The sequence below is a fragment of the Boleophthalmus pectinirostris genome, unplaced genomic scaffold (genome assembly GCF_026225935.1).
Source record: "Boleophthalmus pectinirostris isolate CB_2022bp ecotype Guang Dong unplaced genomic scaffold, ASM2622593v1 HiC_scaffold_17, whole genome shotgun sequence".
Classification (NCBI taxonomy): domain Eukaryota; kingdom Metazoa; phylum Chordata; class Actinopteri; order Gobiiformes; family Gobiidae; genus Boleophthalmus; species Boleophthalmus pectinirostris.
Window position 1 is genome coordinate 38,678,545 of NW_026571115.1, and position 16,052 is coordinate 38,694,596.

The following is a 16,052-nucleotide window of genomic DNA, read 5'->3' on the forward strand; positions in this document are numbered from 1 at the left end:
AAAAACCTTTCGCTTCATTTATGATTCTGTCGTAGCTTTTGCATAAGAATTATTCTGGTTTAAAACGTCGAGAATAAAAACATCTTTGATTAAAAATCTCCAAGTTTAGATATTTCATTAGGAATTATTAAAATTGTAGGACTTTGATTAATTTAATACAAATGCTTTTTATGTTGAATCCAAGTGTAAACATGTTTTTATAATTTGCTCAAATAAATTAATAAATAACTGGACCAAAAGTGTTTTCAATGATTGTTAAATATATTAAATGTAAGAAAATATTTAGGTAAAATATTAAGAATTATTTGAACATTTCTAAATTTGTGACTAAATTCAACTAATCAAAAAAGAGTTTTATAAATTCTCTAACCTTTAAAATCTGTTAAAATGACCAATAAATTGTTGTTGTTTTTATTTTTTGTCGTGTTCAACTGGCTCTGCTGTAATCCGGAGAATCTAAACGGATTTTCAGAGGAGGTCACGTGACTCTCGCTGCGTCTGTGGTCAATAATTGAATAAAGTTTTGAGTGGAGTCGACTCAGGGCCAATCCATTATTCAAACCATAATTTCATTTTAAAACGTTTCTGCAGATTCATTTTTTACACAGAAAAGTCTGGGACACGGCGGTCGGCGTTGGTCACGGTTTGGGCACTTTGGTTTTCCGCTTAAACACGTTGACGGTGAAAATGTGATTCAGCTGGACTTTACCGGTTTAAAAAAAGAGGTGGTTTTTCTAATACGTGTTTCTGTTTGAAGAATTTTTTACATCTTATTGTATAAAAACATTTATTATGTAAATCTAAAATCAGTTTTGTCGTCGGTCTCTCAGATTCAGGGGGATTTTGACTGTAAACTTTGCTCAGTTTTCGCACAGTGGGTCTCAGGGTTTGGGTCAGAGCTGTACGATATATCGCAAAAGTATTGATATCACAACAAACTCGATATGTCGCAATAACACCAAGGTTTCATCAGATTAAAAAAAAAAAACAAGAATGTGTTAAATAAACACGATTTTATTCATCATTTTTCCCTAAATGCAAAATTGTCCTCAGTTTATCCTGGCTGTTTTTTGGGGGGTTTTTTTTAGGCCGATACCGATTATTTAGAATCCAGAGCAAACGATGGCCAATTTTTGGAACAATTCTGATTATTTAATCAAATTATTTTATTTAAATTTACTTCTGTTTCTGGTTTTTTTTGCGAAAACTTTGCTCAGTTTTCGCACAGTGGGTCTCAGGGTTTGGGTCAGGGCTGCACGATATATCGCAAAAGTATCGATATCGCAACAAATTCGATATGTACAATAACACCAAGGTTTCATCTGCCTTTTTTAAAAACAAGAATATGTTAAATAAAGTTGATTTTATTCATAATTTTCCTTGTTGAGTCCAAAATTATCCTGGTCGTTTTTAGAGAGTTTTTTTTTTTTTTTTTTGAGGCCGATATCGATTATTTAGAATCCAGAGCAAATGATGGCCGATTTTTTTGGAAGGATTTTGATTATTTTCTTTAAATTATTTTATTTAAATTTACTTCTGTTTCTGTTTTTTCAGTTCCGTATCTCAAAATGTTCCAATATCGTAACTTCACTCAGTTTTCGCACAGTGGGTCTCAGGGTTTGGGTCAGGGCTGCACAATATATCGCAAAAGTATTGATATCGCAACAAATTCGAAATATCACAGTAACACCAAGGTTTCATCTGACTTTTTTTAAACAAGAATATGTTAAATAAAGTTGATTTTATTCATGATTTTCCTTGTTAAATCCAAAATTATCCTCGGTTTATCCTGGTTGTTTTTAGAGATTTTTTTTTTTCAAGGCCGATACCGATTATTTAGAATCCAGCGCAAACGATGGCCGATTTTTTGGAACGATTTTGATTATTTTCCTCAAATAATTTTATTTAAATTTACTTCTGTTTCTGTTTTTTCAGTTCCATATCACAAAATGTTCCAATATCGTACTTTTGGTCATGTGCCTTTTCTGCTTTTTTCTGTTTTATTAATAAAATTTACTTCAGTGTGGAATTATTTTGGAGTGTAAACCATCATTAGACCTCTGTTTGATTTAGACCTGGTTAAGTCCGGGCTTGGATCTGGTTTTTGATCCAGTTTTTGTCGTGTTTGTCTTGTTTTTTCAAGGTCCCACCGTCGTAAATCGGCCGAAGCATCTCTTTTCTCTCTCGAGTGCGAAACGTCTAAAAAAGTCTCAAAGAAAGGCAATCCGTGAGCTCATGGTGTTTGGGTCAGTCTAAAGTCAAATGTAAAGTGTAAAGTAAAGCGTAAAGTAAAGTGTAAATTACAGGAGAGTCTGTAAACGAGAGCAGCTTTAGGATCCACGGCTCATCACGTTTCACTTGCATCATTTTTATTCACGTCTTAAAAACATTTCGACTTCGCAGCAGCAATTTTCTGTTAAGTTTTTGGCATAAACCGTTGAGTTTTGGAGCGGAGAGTGTTTCCGTAAATCGAACAGGCGTCGCTCCCACAGAGGAACAGTGGGGGGCGCTGTGGTGCCGCTTGTGCGCTGTGTTGGAGGTAGTCGGGAGGAAGACCATGCGTGACGTGCAGCAGCAAACAGCGAAGAAGAAAACTGAAACTAAACTGAAGCGTCATAATGTTTTTGGAAGTTTGAGCGAATCAGGAGGAAGAGGCGAAGAGGAGGAGGAGCTACAGAGGAGGAGGAGGAGCTACAGAGGAGGAGGAGGAGCTTCAGAGGAGGAGGAGGAGCTTCAGAGGAGGAGGAGGAGCTTCAGAGGAGGAGGAGGAGCTTGCATGTTGAAGAAGGACAGTGGTCAGATCCGGAGGTCTGGGCTCATCAGGACTTCAGGATCACTGCAGAGAGAAACAAAGACCAAGTTTTTATAACGAACAAAGATCATGAGATGTTTACAACAGCAAAGACTCGGAGAGCGTCAACGTGCATGTAGAGCGTTTAAATACCATAAAATACCCAATAATAGCCACGTTTAAACCGTCGGGTCCCTTTAAACACCGAGTGCAGGTGTGTATTTTGAACTGCCGGTTCCAAATAAATGCTGAGTCTAATGTATTAAAAAAACAAATCAAGAAAGAAGACGTGAGCACTGATGTTGCACGTTTTTTCTTCTTCGCTCGTTTAGTTTTGCTTTGTTTTAACGTGGCCTATCGTGCTTTTTTCAGTCCTTGATCACAGTGTTGATTACCATGGCCCTGGTGCAGCGAAAAAATAAAAAATACCACTGAAAATTTAAAAATATGCAGTAGGGCTGGGCGATATGGATCAAAAAATATATTTCAATATATGATATATCTCGATATACGATATATATCTGGATATCTGTACCAAAATAACGCCCTAAAACTGAAAACTGCAAAAACAAATCTGCCAAATTCCACAAGGTCCTTTTTTTTTTAAATTAAAGTGTAAGAGGTCAGCAGTTCATGTAGGAACGTTTAAGATTACAAAAAAACTTAATTACATAATTGCTCAGTTGGTAGAGCATTTGCCCACTGATCTGAAGGTTGGCGGTTTGAATCCAGGTCTCGACATAAACATCACAGGTTGAGCGTCAGATCCACTAACCCACAGGTTGGCTGGTGTGATTCCAGCTCCCACAGATGAATGCTGTCGTTGTGTCCTTGGGCAAGACACTTAACCCACCTTGCCCACAGTGTCTGCGTACACTGGTGTATGAATGTGTGTGTGAATGGGTGAGTGGTTCCTTGTTGTAAAGCGCTTTGAGCCTTGAAGGTGGAAAAGCGCTATAGAAAAATGTGACCATTTACCATTTACCATAAATAATAATTGAACTGTAAAATAAAATAAATAATACATATTTCCTTCTTTTCATTCATAAATAAAACAACTCAACATTAACTCTGTAACTGTACAAGAACCATCAGCTCCTTCAGCAGAAGAAGCTCAGGAGGTTCATTATTTGAACAGATCCATGTTCTTCACCAGCGTCAGGATCTGAGGTTTAATCCCACAATCCACTGCAGATCAAACCCAACGGTTCAAACTCTGTTGTACAAGTGACACTGCAGCAGATTATTCATTAAAATCTTCTGCATAAATAAACTTTACATGAGTAAACTTTACAACATATAAACATAACGACTACGAGCCACATCAGCTGTTTGAGATGATCATGTGTTTAATGCAGCTTTGCACAGACTTGTTTATGTTTTAGAAACGAGCAGAAACGAAACTTAAGTGCACGGCTCAATGGCATAAACAGCGCAATCCTCGTGCCGCTGATGCTGTTCAGCGTCTTTCAGACAAAAGGACATGACTCAGTGGAATATGAGGACGTGCTGCTGATGGTTTTGTCTGTAAATGGTGGAAAAGGTTCGTTGTTAGAGAATTTTATGATATATATGTATTTCTCACTAAAGTCTCATTAAAGTGTTAATCATTTAAAGAGTGGATCAGTTAAAGATAGATCATGATTAAATATAAAGTTTATCAACATTGTTTGGTGTTTTGTTTTGTGATCTGCGTGTGACATGAAAACAGCAGCTGATATGAATGTGAGCTTCAGGATAGATTTTAAAGTTCTTTTATTGGTTTATAAAGCTCTTAATGGTCTTAGCCCTATTTATTTATCTGATCTGCTTTTATCATATGAGCCTCTCAGACTCTCAGGTACTTTTCTTTTAACTGTCCCAAGAGTCCAGGCCCCCGTTTGTGGAACAGTCGACCTGAGGATCTGAGGTCCGCTGCGAGTGTTCAGATTTTTAAAAGTAAACTCAAAACGTATCTTTTTAATTTAGCTTTTAATTGAAACTTTTACTTGTTTTATCATTATTATTATTATTATTACTATTTGCTTTTAATTAAATTACATTAATATTTGATTTAGTCTCCATCTGTTTTTAGCTCTATTTATATATTTACTATAACCTTTAGGAGCTTTATGTTTCTGTTTTATTGTTGTATATGTGCATGAAATAATGGGGTGGGGGGGTTGCTGTTATTTTTTAATATTGTAAATTTTTTCTGTTGCATGTGAAGCACTTTGTGCTACATTTCAAATGTATGAAAAGTGCTATACAAATAAAGTTTGATTGATTGATTGATTGGTGAATGACATGTCAACTGATTGATTAAACTAATCTACCAGGGGAACAAACACCGGGTTTGTTCCATCATCTGTTAAACTGAAAGTCTTGGGGAACTACGTAACTGTCTGTGACTGGGACATGTGATCAAGTGTGAACTGGGGAGGCAGTTTAGTTGAAGGTTGTTAGTCACGAGAAAACATGTGAACCATATGTAATGTGATGTCATGAAATGTAATGGATTTGTGTCATATGCTGAAATAAAAGCGTTGCTCGGAGGGTGAGAGGCAGAGCAGGAAGCAGACAGACAGCCTCACCACTCTCCTCGCGCGCAAGTATAAACCACTCTTGGTCGTTCTGAGTGTTTTTTCTAACAGAATTGTCTTGTGAGCAGAATTTCCTTGACATTCGTGGTGCTAGAAGCTTTTCACTGGCACCAACTTTCGGCGTTCACGGAGGCAGTGAGGAGTGAACGAGACTCAAGCAGCAAAATCAGGGAGGCGGAGGCGGCCACAGAGAAGACAAACAAACGAAGCGGCAAAATCAATACTGAATATAAGCATTATATTGATGTATACGATGTGTGAAAAATCCATATCGAGTTTAAAAAATATCTCGATATGTTTAAAATATCGAGATATTGTAGGGATGGCTATGAGTAGTCGACTAATGGATAATTGATCATTAAGAATTTCGTTGACTCCGTTCCTTTCTGTTCGACAAACTGAATGTGTGTTTCTGTGTGTAGAGACGAAGCTGCGTCTGACACAAACTCTGGAGCTGTGCCTCAGTCTCACGTTTGGGCTCTGGCTCCGTGGAGACTCTGTTCCACTCAGTGAGTTTGTTTACAGCACATCTGTGTCCCGGTGCTCGATGCTGCGTCCGTGTTTAGGTTTCGCTGTCGTGTCTCCAGTGCTCACGCGGGACACTTTTGAGGCGTTTAATGTTCACACTGGAGATCACACACAGGTCATTTAACTGGAAATGTGATCGACCTCACAACAAAAATCTGAAATGAGCATTAAAGGTTGTATGGAGGATATTTTTTAAGTTTCAAATTGTCAGTGAAAGTTTAAAATACCATTACAGAGACGCAGCAGCTTTGAAAGAAAAATCTAAATCTATCGACTGTGGACGTGTTGAGGCCAGATAAACATCAGCCAATAGAAAACGAGGCTCCCTCATTTTCTATTGGCTGTTGTGTTGTCCATCAAACTCCCTACGTTTCTAGTGTAAGTGACTCGTCAGCGCGCTGGGATTTCGTGGTTTATGCAGCGGTTCTTAGAGGCTTTTACAAACTGTCGCTTCCTCGCAATTCGCACAAAGTTTGTCGCGACGGCGGATGAAAATCCACGACCGGTTCAACGCAAAAGAAAGACGATTTTTGAGGCTGCTGAAAGAAGAAGAGAAGGAGAAAAGGAGCGAAGACAAACTGAGGTGATTCTTGAAGATTCCTTCCAGCGATGGCGCGAATGAAGCAGACGAAGGGTCTAAAAACTGATGCATCGGTCACTAAATTACCTTTAGACAGGTCACTTCAACAGTGATTCTGAACGCGCACCGACTGTAAACAAACGTGACTCTAGAGTAAAGAGGCGGGAGGAGATGTTTCTACTGAAGGAGCTGTGGAGGAGGAAGGTGGTGTCAAACATGTACAACGTTTGAAAAAGGACTGTCGCTGTATTTCACTTTCCTCTATAGAGTCTTTGCACCGTCACATGTCCCTGTAGCAACAGTACCTACGCCGCCATGACACCGGACACACTATGTGACTATGTGACTATGTCACTATGTCATTGACTTCAGCAGCATCGAAGAAACATGGGCAGGTTTTGTTGTGTATTTGGTTGATCTAGACGCTCTGAAAGGATAAAACGATTAATTTCTTCACTGTTCCTCTGGAAATGACTCATCAGGATCAAACAAGGGAATTATCAAAAAAAAAAGTGAATTATGGTTAGAGAACATAAACCACGAAGAGATTTCCAATGGTCCCATCAAGTTACCTGAAGTTTCATCAAGGTATTTGCTATTTAAATAGTTTCATAGTTTATTTAATGAGAGAAGAACATTTACTGAACTAAAAGCTGCACTAGTTTATGATTCAACGAACCCACACTGGCTCCTGTGATCAACACGACGCACGAGTCGAAGAGTCTGTGAGTCGAACCTCCAAAGAATCGACCATGAAAAGATCCTCACAAACGTTACAAAGATCCACTCACAAAAAATGATTAATTCTAGAAGACAAAGTTGTGGATAAACAAGACAATAAAGAAAACCTGGTCCTACGACGAGTGACATGTTTATATGTGCTGGAACATCCAGTTTCTACTCACACTCACACTGCAAATGTTTCTTTTTACATTTTAGTTCAGTAAATGTGTTTCTCTCATTAAATAAACTATGAAACTATTTAAATAACAAACACCTTGATGAAAGTGACGTGAGTGTGTCTTGATGGGACCACTGGAAATCTCTTCGTGGTTTATGTTCTCGAGACATAATTCACTTTTTTTTTTTTTGATATTTCCCTTGTTTGATCCTGATGAGTCATTTCCAGAGGAACAGTGAAGAATAGAATTGTTTTATCCCTTTCAGAGCTTCTAGAACAACAAAATACACAACAAAACCTGCCACAAAACCTGCCCATGTTTCTCCGATGCTGAAGTCAGTGACATAGTGACATAGTGACATAGTGACATAGTGTTGCCCGGTGTCGTGCGGTGCGTAGGTACTGTTGCTATGGCGACATGTGACGGTGCAAAGACTCTATACAACCTTTAAGCCCTGCAGTCTGAACATAGAACAAAGTCCAGGTCTCATTCCAAACTATTTAATTCAGAACAATTAATTTGGATTAAAAAACATCATATAAAACGTGGCCAGTGTGGAGCTGAACTAAAGTTTAGGCAATGTCAGAACAAGAAAAAAATCTGTGTGAATCTTCGTTTAAACGTTTTGATGAGTGAGAATGAGATCGCATCATCGCGGAAACTCGACCCAGAAAAGTTCCAGAGTGCACCTTTAGCGCCCTCAGAGTGTTTGTTTGCGTGTGGAAAACTCACGGCCCCAGTTGAAGACGATGGCGGCGGTGATGATGGCGATTCCTCCCAGAATGGACACGACCGACAGGATCATGGCGTTTCGACCCAGACGCCGCGCGCCGTCCACGTTCCTGCTGCAGGCTGTTCCTCGACTGAACACAAGGGGGAGCACAGAGTCACTTTACACCACGGCACGAACATGAGCTGTGTGTCAGATGCCCTCCCGTCCCCCCTGGATCCACCTGCGAGAAGTCACCACCATCAAACACAAACCTACAAAAACTACGACAATTATTTGTGTTGTTTTAGTTTTGGAAATATTAATGATTCTTTTACAGATCAAACTGGGGTCATCAGCCTCCAAGAAACTTCAAAATGAAATAAAACGACACAAAACTCTGTCAATTGTTTGAGCTTCGATTGTGCTGCAAAAAGTTTGGATTGTGTGATTCTGATTCTTAATGAACAGTTTTATTTTGGTCGATGACGTCGTCCAGCCCCTCAAAATGTGAAACAGCCTCAAAACAGCAGAAAATTAAACCAAATGTTTGTATTTTGCTTTTGCTGTTTTGTGAGGTCATTTCTGCTCATCTGACGACAGCGACTTTAACAAAACTCCACTAAACTACTGAAGAGAAACGACCTGAGGCTGTGGAAAAGTCTGTGTTATTATATAAAACATAAATCAAAAGCGAGTGACTCCAGACTGATCCAGACTTTTCCACAGACTCGACTCGTTTCTCTTCACAAGTTTTGTGGAGTTTTGTTAAAGTCGCTGTCGTCAGTTGAACAGAAATGACCAAAATATAATTTATGCAAAAATAATAATGAATCATTTTAGAAATAAACTCACAGAAATGAAAACAGACACACACAAAACAACACAAACCAAACACAAACATTTGGTTTAATTTTCTGCTGTTTTGAGCCTTTTTCACATTTTGACTCATCAACCCAAAATAAAACTGTTCATTATTTCTTTTTCTTTTTTTTTTTTTTATTACATCAGATTGTCCCTGGACAGGTTCACAGATTGATTTTATTAAACTGACTTTGACTATCAACGGTTCTGGAGACCTGGAACATGTTTTGGGTTGATGGAGGAAACTCATCCAGACACGAGGAGAAACTCCACACAGAAAGGCCCCGGGCGACCGAACCCGGAACCTTCTTGCTGTGAGGCATGAGTGCTAAACACTAAGCCACCTTGCAGAATCACACAAACCAAACTTTTTGCAGCACAATCGAAGCACAAACATTTTATTTAAGTTTCCTGGAGCTGTAAAAGAATCATTAATATTGTCAAAAACTAAAACGACACAAACGACTGACAGAGTTTTTGTAGGTTTGTGTTTGTTGGGGCGACGTCACACTGATCCTGTGTCCCTGTGTGTCAGATGCCCTCCCGTCCTCCTGCTGGTCAAATGTCTCCAGTGAATCTGCAGATGTCGTGTTGTGTCAGATGCCCTCCCAGACGTGCGTGAGGAAGAGGGGGGAGGGGTTTCGTACCATGACGGAGAAGGTGAGAGCGACGATGTTGATGGGCCACAGGGGGCAGAAGCAGGAGAGGATGGCGAGGAACAGGTAGTCTCTGGGTTTGGATCCGTCCTGCGCGGCGTCCGGGCTGGTGCTGGGCTGGCGGCACAGGGAGGGTCTGGGGGACCCTCCGGCCACAGACCCGGACCTGCTGCCGGACCTGCTGCCGGGTTTGGGCCTGGAGCTGGTGGGCGAGATGTGCACCGGGACCACGCCGTTACCTGAACACACACGTTTAGTACAAACTTATTGAGGACATTTCCCTGGAGACTGATCCAAACCTTCAGCACAGTCACTACTCGCACTTTCACCGTTTTCTAATCGAAGCCCAGGCACTCCAAAAAACTTAAAAGTCGACCAAAACCGGGGTCGGCCATCGAAATAAAAGCCTTTTAACTCTACTTTTCCTCATGCGATTTTAACTTTTTGGAGAGCCTGGATTTTGTTGTGTTTAAAGTAGGGCTGGGCAAAAATTTTTAAAATTAATCACGATTAATCGCATGTTATATGCAAAACCAATTAATGAATTAAAAAAGTAGAGTATAGTGACTTTTATTGGAAATGTAAATGAAAGAGTCAAACATTTGTTGTGCAAACAGAACATTTCTTTCACAGAACCTCAGAGACTTCAAGGTTTTCAGTGAAGGACCAAGAAAAAATACTGAATGGACTTTTGTACAACTGATATAATTATTCAATATTTTTTTTATGCACGGCACTAGTAATAATTTTAATTTCATTGTTATAAACTTGAACTAATATTTCTACAGAAACAAAGGGTTAATATAATGGAATGGAAATGGACCAATCACATTTTTTCTTCCAATGGTATCTGGGTAAATCAGTGACTCCCCCTGCAGCGCTGAACTAAAGAAAGACGCTCAGCTCAGAGCCACAGCTCGTCCGGTCAGAGCCACAGCCCACAGCCGAACCCGCGACCGGAGCCGGAGCCTCTCGGAGGCTCGGACACGATGCATCTCACGTGGTCAGAAAAAAGTGAAAAAACTGTAAAGAAAAGACGTCAAACTTAAAGAAACGCTCGCGGTGGACTTTTTCAAAATAAAAGTCAGTGAGAAACAGACGTTTACAATAAAATAAATAAATAAATAATTAAAACTGCGTTAATGGCGTTAAAATAATTGTCGGCATTAATAACTTAATTAGTTAACACAAAATGAATGCGTTAAAGTGCCCGGCCCTAGTTTAAAGTTTTGGTGTTTTTTCCAAGAGCTGTTCTCACTGATTGGAAAACTTGCAACAAACCACCACGTTTTAGTTTTTTCTGTACAGATCTGTTTATGTCGAACACACAAACCTGCACATTTAGGCCGAGTTCTTCTCTCAAACAGAAAACACTCTATTCCAAATTGTGATGTCATTAAGTGGCAAGACAGGTACAAGGGTTCCACTGTGTTTTTAAACTCCACAAACCTCCAGTGAACTAAAGGTGAAAGGAGCTGTTCACTTGAAAACTACCACTTCATGACATCACAAGGTGGAACAGTGTTTTCAGCTTTGGAGATGTAGACAGACTCATAATAAAGTTTTACTTAAAATAATGAAACAAAGTACAGCTCCAGGTGTGTGTTTGTGAGGAGGAACAACATTAGAACACGACTTCTTAAACCTCTCAGGAGTCACTTTTGTGTAATAAAGGATCTTTAATCTAAACCTTAAACCTGTTTGGACCCAGATCTGGACTTCAAACCGTGCGGTGGATCTAATATTAAAGGGTTTTACCTCGTGGACTCGTGATGTGAGTTTAGACAAATCCCCAAACTGTGAGAAAGTCTCGCCCACACCCTCCTCCACCATCAGCAGCACCGAAGCAGATTATTATTAAAGACGCAGAGGGACACGGACATCGCCTTCAAAATAAAGACTATTAAAAGGCAGAGCTGAGTCACTTTTCTTACACAAACAGACCAAACACGATGCCTTAGTTCTATTTTAAAGACACGAATCACAACCAAGGCTTTTCCCTCAAACTCATCACTCACAATTTTTGATTATTTTGTCAAAATAAAAACATCATAAACGTTTAAAACTGGTCAAAATGAGAAAAAAAGTGTGTAGTGTCAAGACTTAGTCAAGACTAATCGAGACCGAGACCAGTTTGAGACCACAGTTTCCCAAGACCAGAACTTGATCTGATTAATGTTCATTTTTGGACCCTGACCCACAGTTTGAGAACCTCTTTTTAATCCCGTTTCCTCTGACACTGAACACAAAACAACTTCAAACTGAGTCAAGTGTTTTTTTTATTCTCTTACAGGTTTTGCAGTGAGATTTCGCAGCCTCTGCACATTTACCGACTGTAATGAAACATGATCGAGTGTCAGACCTCGAATCAAAGACAAGACCAAGACAAGACCGAGTCCAAACGCGGTCGAGTCCAAGACAAGACCAGGACCAAGCACCTTCAAGACCGAGACAAGACCAGGACCAAGCACCTTCAAGACCGAGACAAGACCAGGACCAAGCACCTTCAAGACCGAGACAAGACCGAGACAAGACCGAGACAAGACCGAGTCCAAACGTGGTCGAGTCCAAGACAAGACCAGGACCAAGCACCTTCAAGACCGAGACAAGACCAGGACCAAGCACCTTCAAGTCCGAGACAAGACAGAGTCCAAATGCAGTCCAGTCCAAGACAAGACCAGGACCAAGCATCTTCAAGACCGAGACAAGACCGAGTCCAAACGCGGTCAAGTCCAAGACAAGACCAAGACCAAGTGCCTTCAAGACCAAGACAAGACAAGACCAAGCATCTTCAAGACCGAGACAAGACCGAGTCCAAATGCAGTCCAGTCCAAGACAAGACCAAAACCAAGCACCTTCAAGACCGAGACAAAGCCAAGTCCAAACGCAGTCGAGTCCGAGACAAGACCGAGACGAAGCCTCTTCAAGACTGAGACAAGACCGAGTCTAAACGCAGTCGAGTCCAAGACCAAGAGCCTTCTAGACCAAGACAAGACCGAGTCTAAACGCAGTCGAGTCCAAGACGAGACCGAGACTAAGCCTCTTCAAGACCGAGACAAGACCGAGACAAGACCGAGTCCAAACGCGGTCGAGTCCAAGACAAGACCAGGACCAAGCACCTTCAAGTCCGAGACAAGACCAGGACCAAGCACCTTCAAGTCCGAGACAAGACAGAGTCCAAATGCAGTCCAGTCCAAGACAAGACCAGGACCAAGCATCTTCAAGACCGAGACAAGACCGAGTCCAAACGCGGTCAAGTCCAAGACAAGACCAAGACCAAGTGCCTTCAAGACCAAGACAAGACCGAGTCCAAACGCGGTCCAGTCCAAGACAAGACCAAAACCAAGCACCTTCAAGACCGAGACAAAGCCAAGTCCAAACGCAGTCGAGTCCGAGACAAGACCGAGACTAAGCCTCTTCAAGACCGAGACAAGGCCGAGTCCAAATGCGGTAGAGTCCGAGACAAGACCAAGACCAAGCGCCTTCAAGACCGAGAGTCCAAACACCATAAAAAAAAGCGGTCTCGAGTACGACACAAAAAAAAAGATTTAAACCGATTAAATATTGTCCGTCTGACAGTTACGCTCCACAAACTGAATGAGGTGAAATTATTAAAATAAAAATGATTTGTGGGAAACACTGATTCGATTTATTTTAGGCTTTCAAAAATCCAAACTTCAGTGTGATTTAACGCCGCAGAAGCGACGTTTGTCCCTCCGTCTCAGGTCACGTCGTGTTTAAATCACTAAACTCCATAAACTCTGGGCTCTTACTGCTCTCGGAGGCGTCGGCGGCCACGGTCAGGTGTTCCATGTGCTGCCCCTCCTCCGCGGCGGTGGGCGGGGCTTGGGAGTCGGGCTGAGCGCTGATTGGCTGCTGCTCCTCCATGCTGCCGGGCGGGCGGACGGGCGGGGGGCGGGGCTTCGGTCGAGCGCTGAGGGTCACGGGCGGAGACGAAGACGATGAGATCTGAGGAGGAGAAACACGAAAGAGGAGAGATGAAGGACGAGAAGACGAAGAGAGAGGACGAGATGAAGGACGATGAAGGACAGGAGATGAAGGACGAGACAGATGAAGGACGAGACAGATGAAGGAGAGAGAGATGAAAACGAGGACGAGAAGGACAGATGAAGGACGAGGAGATGAAGGACGAGAAGAGATGAAGGACGAGGACAGATGAAGGACGAGGAGAGATGAAGGACGAGGACAGATGAGGACGAGGACAGATGAAGACGAGGAAGATGAAGGACGAGGACAGATGAAGGACGAGGAGAGATGAAGGACGAGGACAGATGAAGGACGAGGAGAGATGAAGGACGAGGACAGATGAAGGACGAGGAGAGATGAAGGACGAGGAGAGATGAAGGACGAGGACAGATGAAGGACGAGGACAGATGAAGGACGAGGACAGATGAAGGACGAGGAGAGATGAAGGACGAGGACAGATGAAGGACGAGGAGAGATGAAGGACGAGGACAGATGAAGGACGAGGACAGATGAAGGACGAGGAGGACACACGGCTGAAGAACACGGGGACGGAGCAGATCTACATGAACCTGAACAGGAGAGAAGATCAAACCAGGACGTAGTTCAGAAAATCAAACAAACAAACAGAAAGTCTCTAAAACGACCAGAACCTCATAATGACTCTGTGTCCTCACTGTGTCCTCACTGTGTCTGTGTCCTCACTGTGTCCTCACTGTGTCCTCTGTGTCCTCACTGTGTCCTCACTGTGTCCTCTGTGTCCTCTGTGTCCTCACTGTGTCCTCACTGTGTCCTCACTGTGTCCTCACTGTGTCCTCACTGTGTCCTCACTGTGTCTGTGTCCTCACTGTGTCCTCACTGTGTCCTCACTGTGTCCTCACTGTGTCCACTGTGTCCTCACTGTGTCCTCACTGTGTCTGTGTCCTCACTGTGTCCTCACTGTGTCCTCACTGTGTCTGTGTCCTCACTGTGTCTGTGTCTGTGTCCTCACTGTGTCCTCACTGTGTCTGTGTCCTCACTGTCTGTGTCCCTCACTGTGTCCTCACTGTGTCTGTGTCCTCTCTGTGTCCTCACTGTGTCCTCACTGTGTCTGTGTCCTCACTGTGTCCTCACTGTGTCTGTGTCCTCACTGTGTCCTCACTGTGTCTGTGTCCTCACTGTGTCCTCACTGTGTCCTCACTGTGTCTGTGTCCTCTCTGTGTCCTCTCTGTGTCCTCACTGTGACCTCATTGTGTCCTCACTGTGTCTGTGTCCTCACTGTGTCTGTGTTCTCTCTGTGTCTGTGTCCTCACTGTGTCCTCACTGTGTCTGTGTCCTCTCTGTGTCTGTGTCCTCTCTGTGTCTGTGTCCTCACTGTGTCTGTGTCCTCACTGTGTCCTCACTGTGTCTGTGTCCTCTCTGTGTCCTCACTGTGTCCTCACTGTGTCCTCTCTGTGTCCTCTCTGTGTCCTCACTGTGTCCTCACTGTGTCCTCTCTGTGTCCTCTCTGTGTCCTCACTGTGTCCTCACTGTGTCTGTGTCCTCACTGTGTCCTCACTGTGTCCTCACTGTGTCCTCTCTGTGTCTGTGTCCTCTCTGTGTCCTCACTGTGTCCTCACTGTGTGTCTGTGTCCTCTGTGTCACTGTGTCCTCACTGTGGTCCTCACTGTGTCTGTGTCCTCACTGTGTCTGTGTCCTCACTGTGTCTCACTGTGTCCTCTCTGTGTCTGTGTCCTCTCTGTGTCCTCACTGTGTCTGTGTCCTCACTGTGTCTGTGTCCTCACTGTGTCCTCTCTGTGTCTGTGTCCTCTCTGTGTCCTCACTGTGTCCTCACTGTGTCCTCACTGTGTCTGTGTCCTCACTGTGTCCTCTCTGTGTCTGTGTCCTCACTGTGTCCTCTCTGTGTCCTCTGTGTGTGTCTGTGTCCTCACTGTGTCTGTGTCCTCACTGTGTCCTCTCTGTGTCTGTGTCCTCACTGTGTCTGTGTCCTCACTGTGTCCTCACTGTGTCTGTGTCCTCACTGTGTCCTCTCTGTGTCTGTGTCCTCACTGTGTCTGTGTCCTCACTGTGTCTGTGTCCTCACTGTGTCCTCACTGTGTCTGTGTCCTCCTGTGTCTGTGTCTGTGTCTCACTGTGTCTGTGTCCTCTGTGTCCTCACTGTGTTTGTGTGTCCTCTCTGTGTCTGTGTCCTCACTGTGTCTGTGTCTGTGTCCTCACTGTGTCACTGTGTCCTCCTGTGTCCCTCTGTGTCTGTGTCCTCACTGTGTCCCTCTGTGTCTGTCTGTCCTCACTGTGTCTCCTGTTTCACTGTGTCCTCACTGTGTCTCTCTCACTGTGTCTCTGTGTCTGTGTCCTCTCTGTGTCCTCACTGTGTCCTCAGTCTGTGTCCTCACTGTGTCTGTGTCCACTGTCTGTGTCACTGTGTCCTCTGGTCACTGTGTCTGTGTCCTCACTGTGTCCTCACTGTGTCTGTGTCC

The 16,052-nt window shown here is 42.8% G+C and overlaps 1 protein-coding gene across 1 annotated transcript; it reads right to left on the bottom strand.

Annotated features, from left to right (window-relative positions):
- Positions 1–1,083: 1,083 nt before the first annotated feature.
- Positions 1,084–13,500, bottom strand: LOC129408762 (proline-rich transmembrane protein 2). The gene is given in 5 exon segments (XM_055153137.1): positions 1,084–2,836; positions 8,116–8,225; positions 8,227–8,246; positions 9,604–9,851; positions 13,386–13,500. Coding segments are annotated over 5 exon segments (510 nt in total). The 3' UTR covers positions 1,084–2,819.
- Between the last annotated feature and the right edge of the window lie 2,552 nt (positions 13,501–16,052).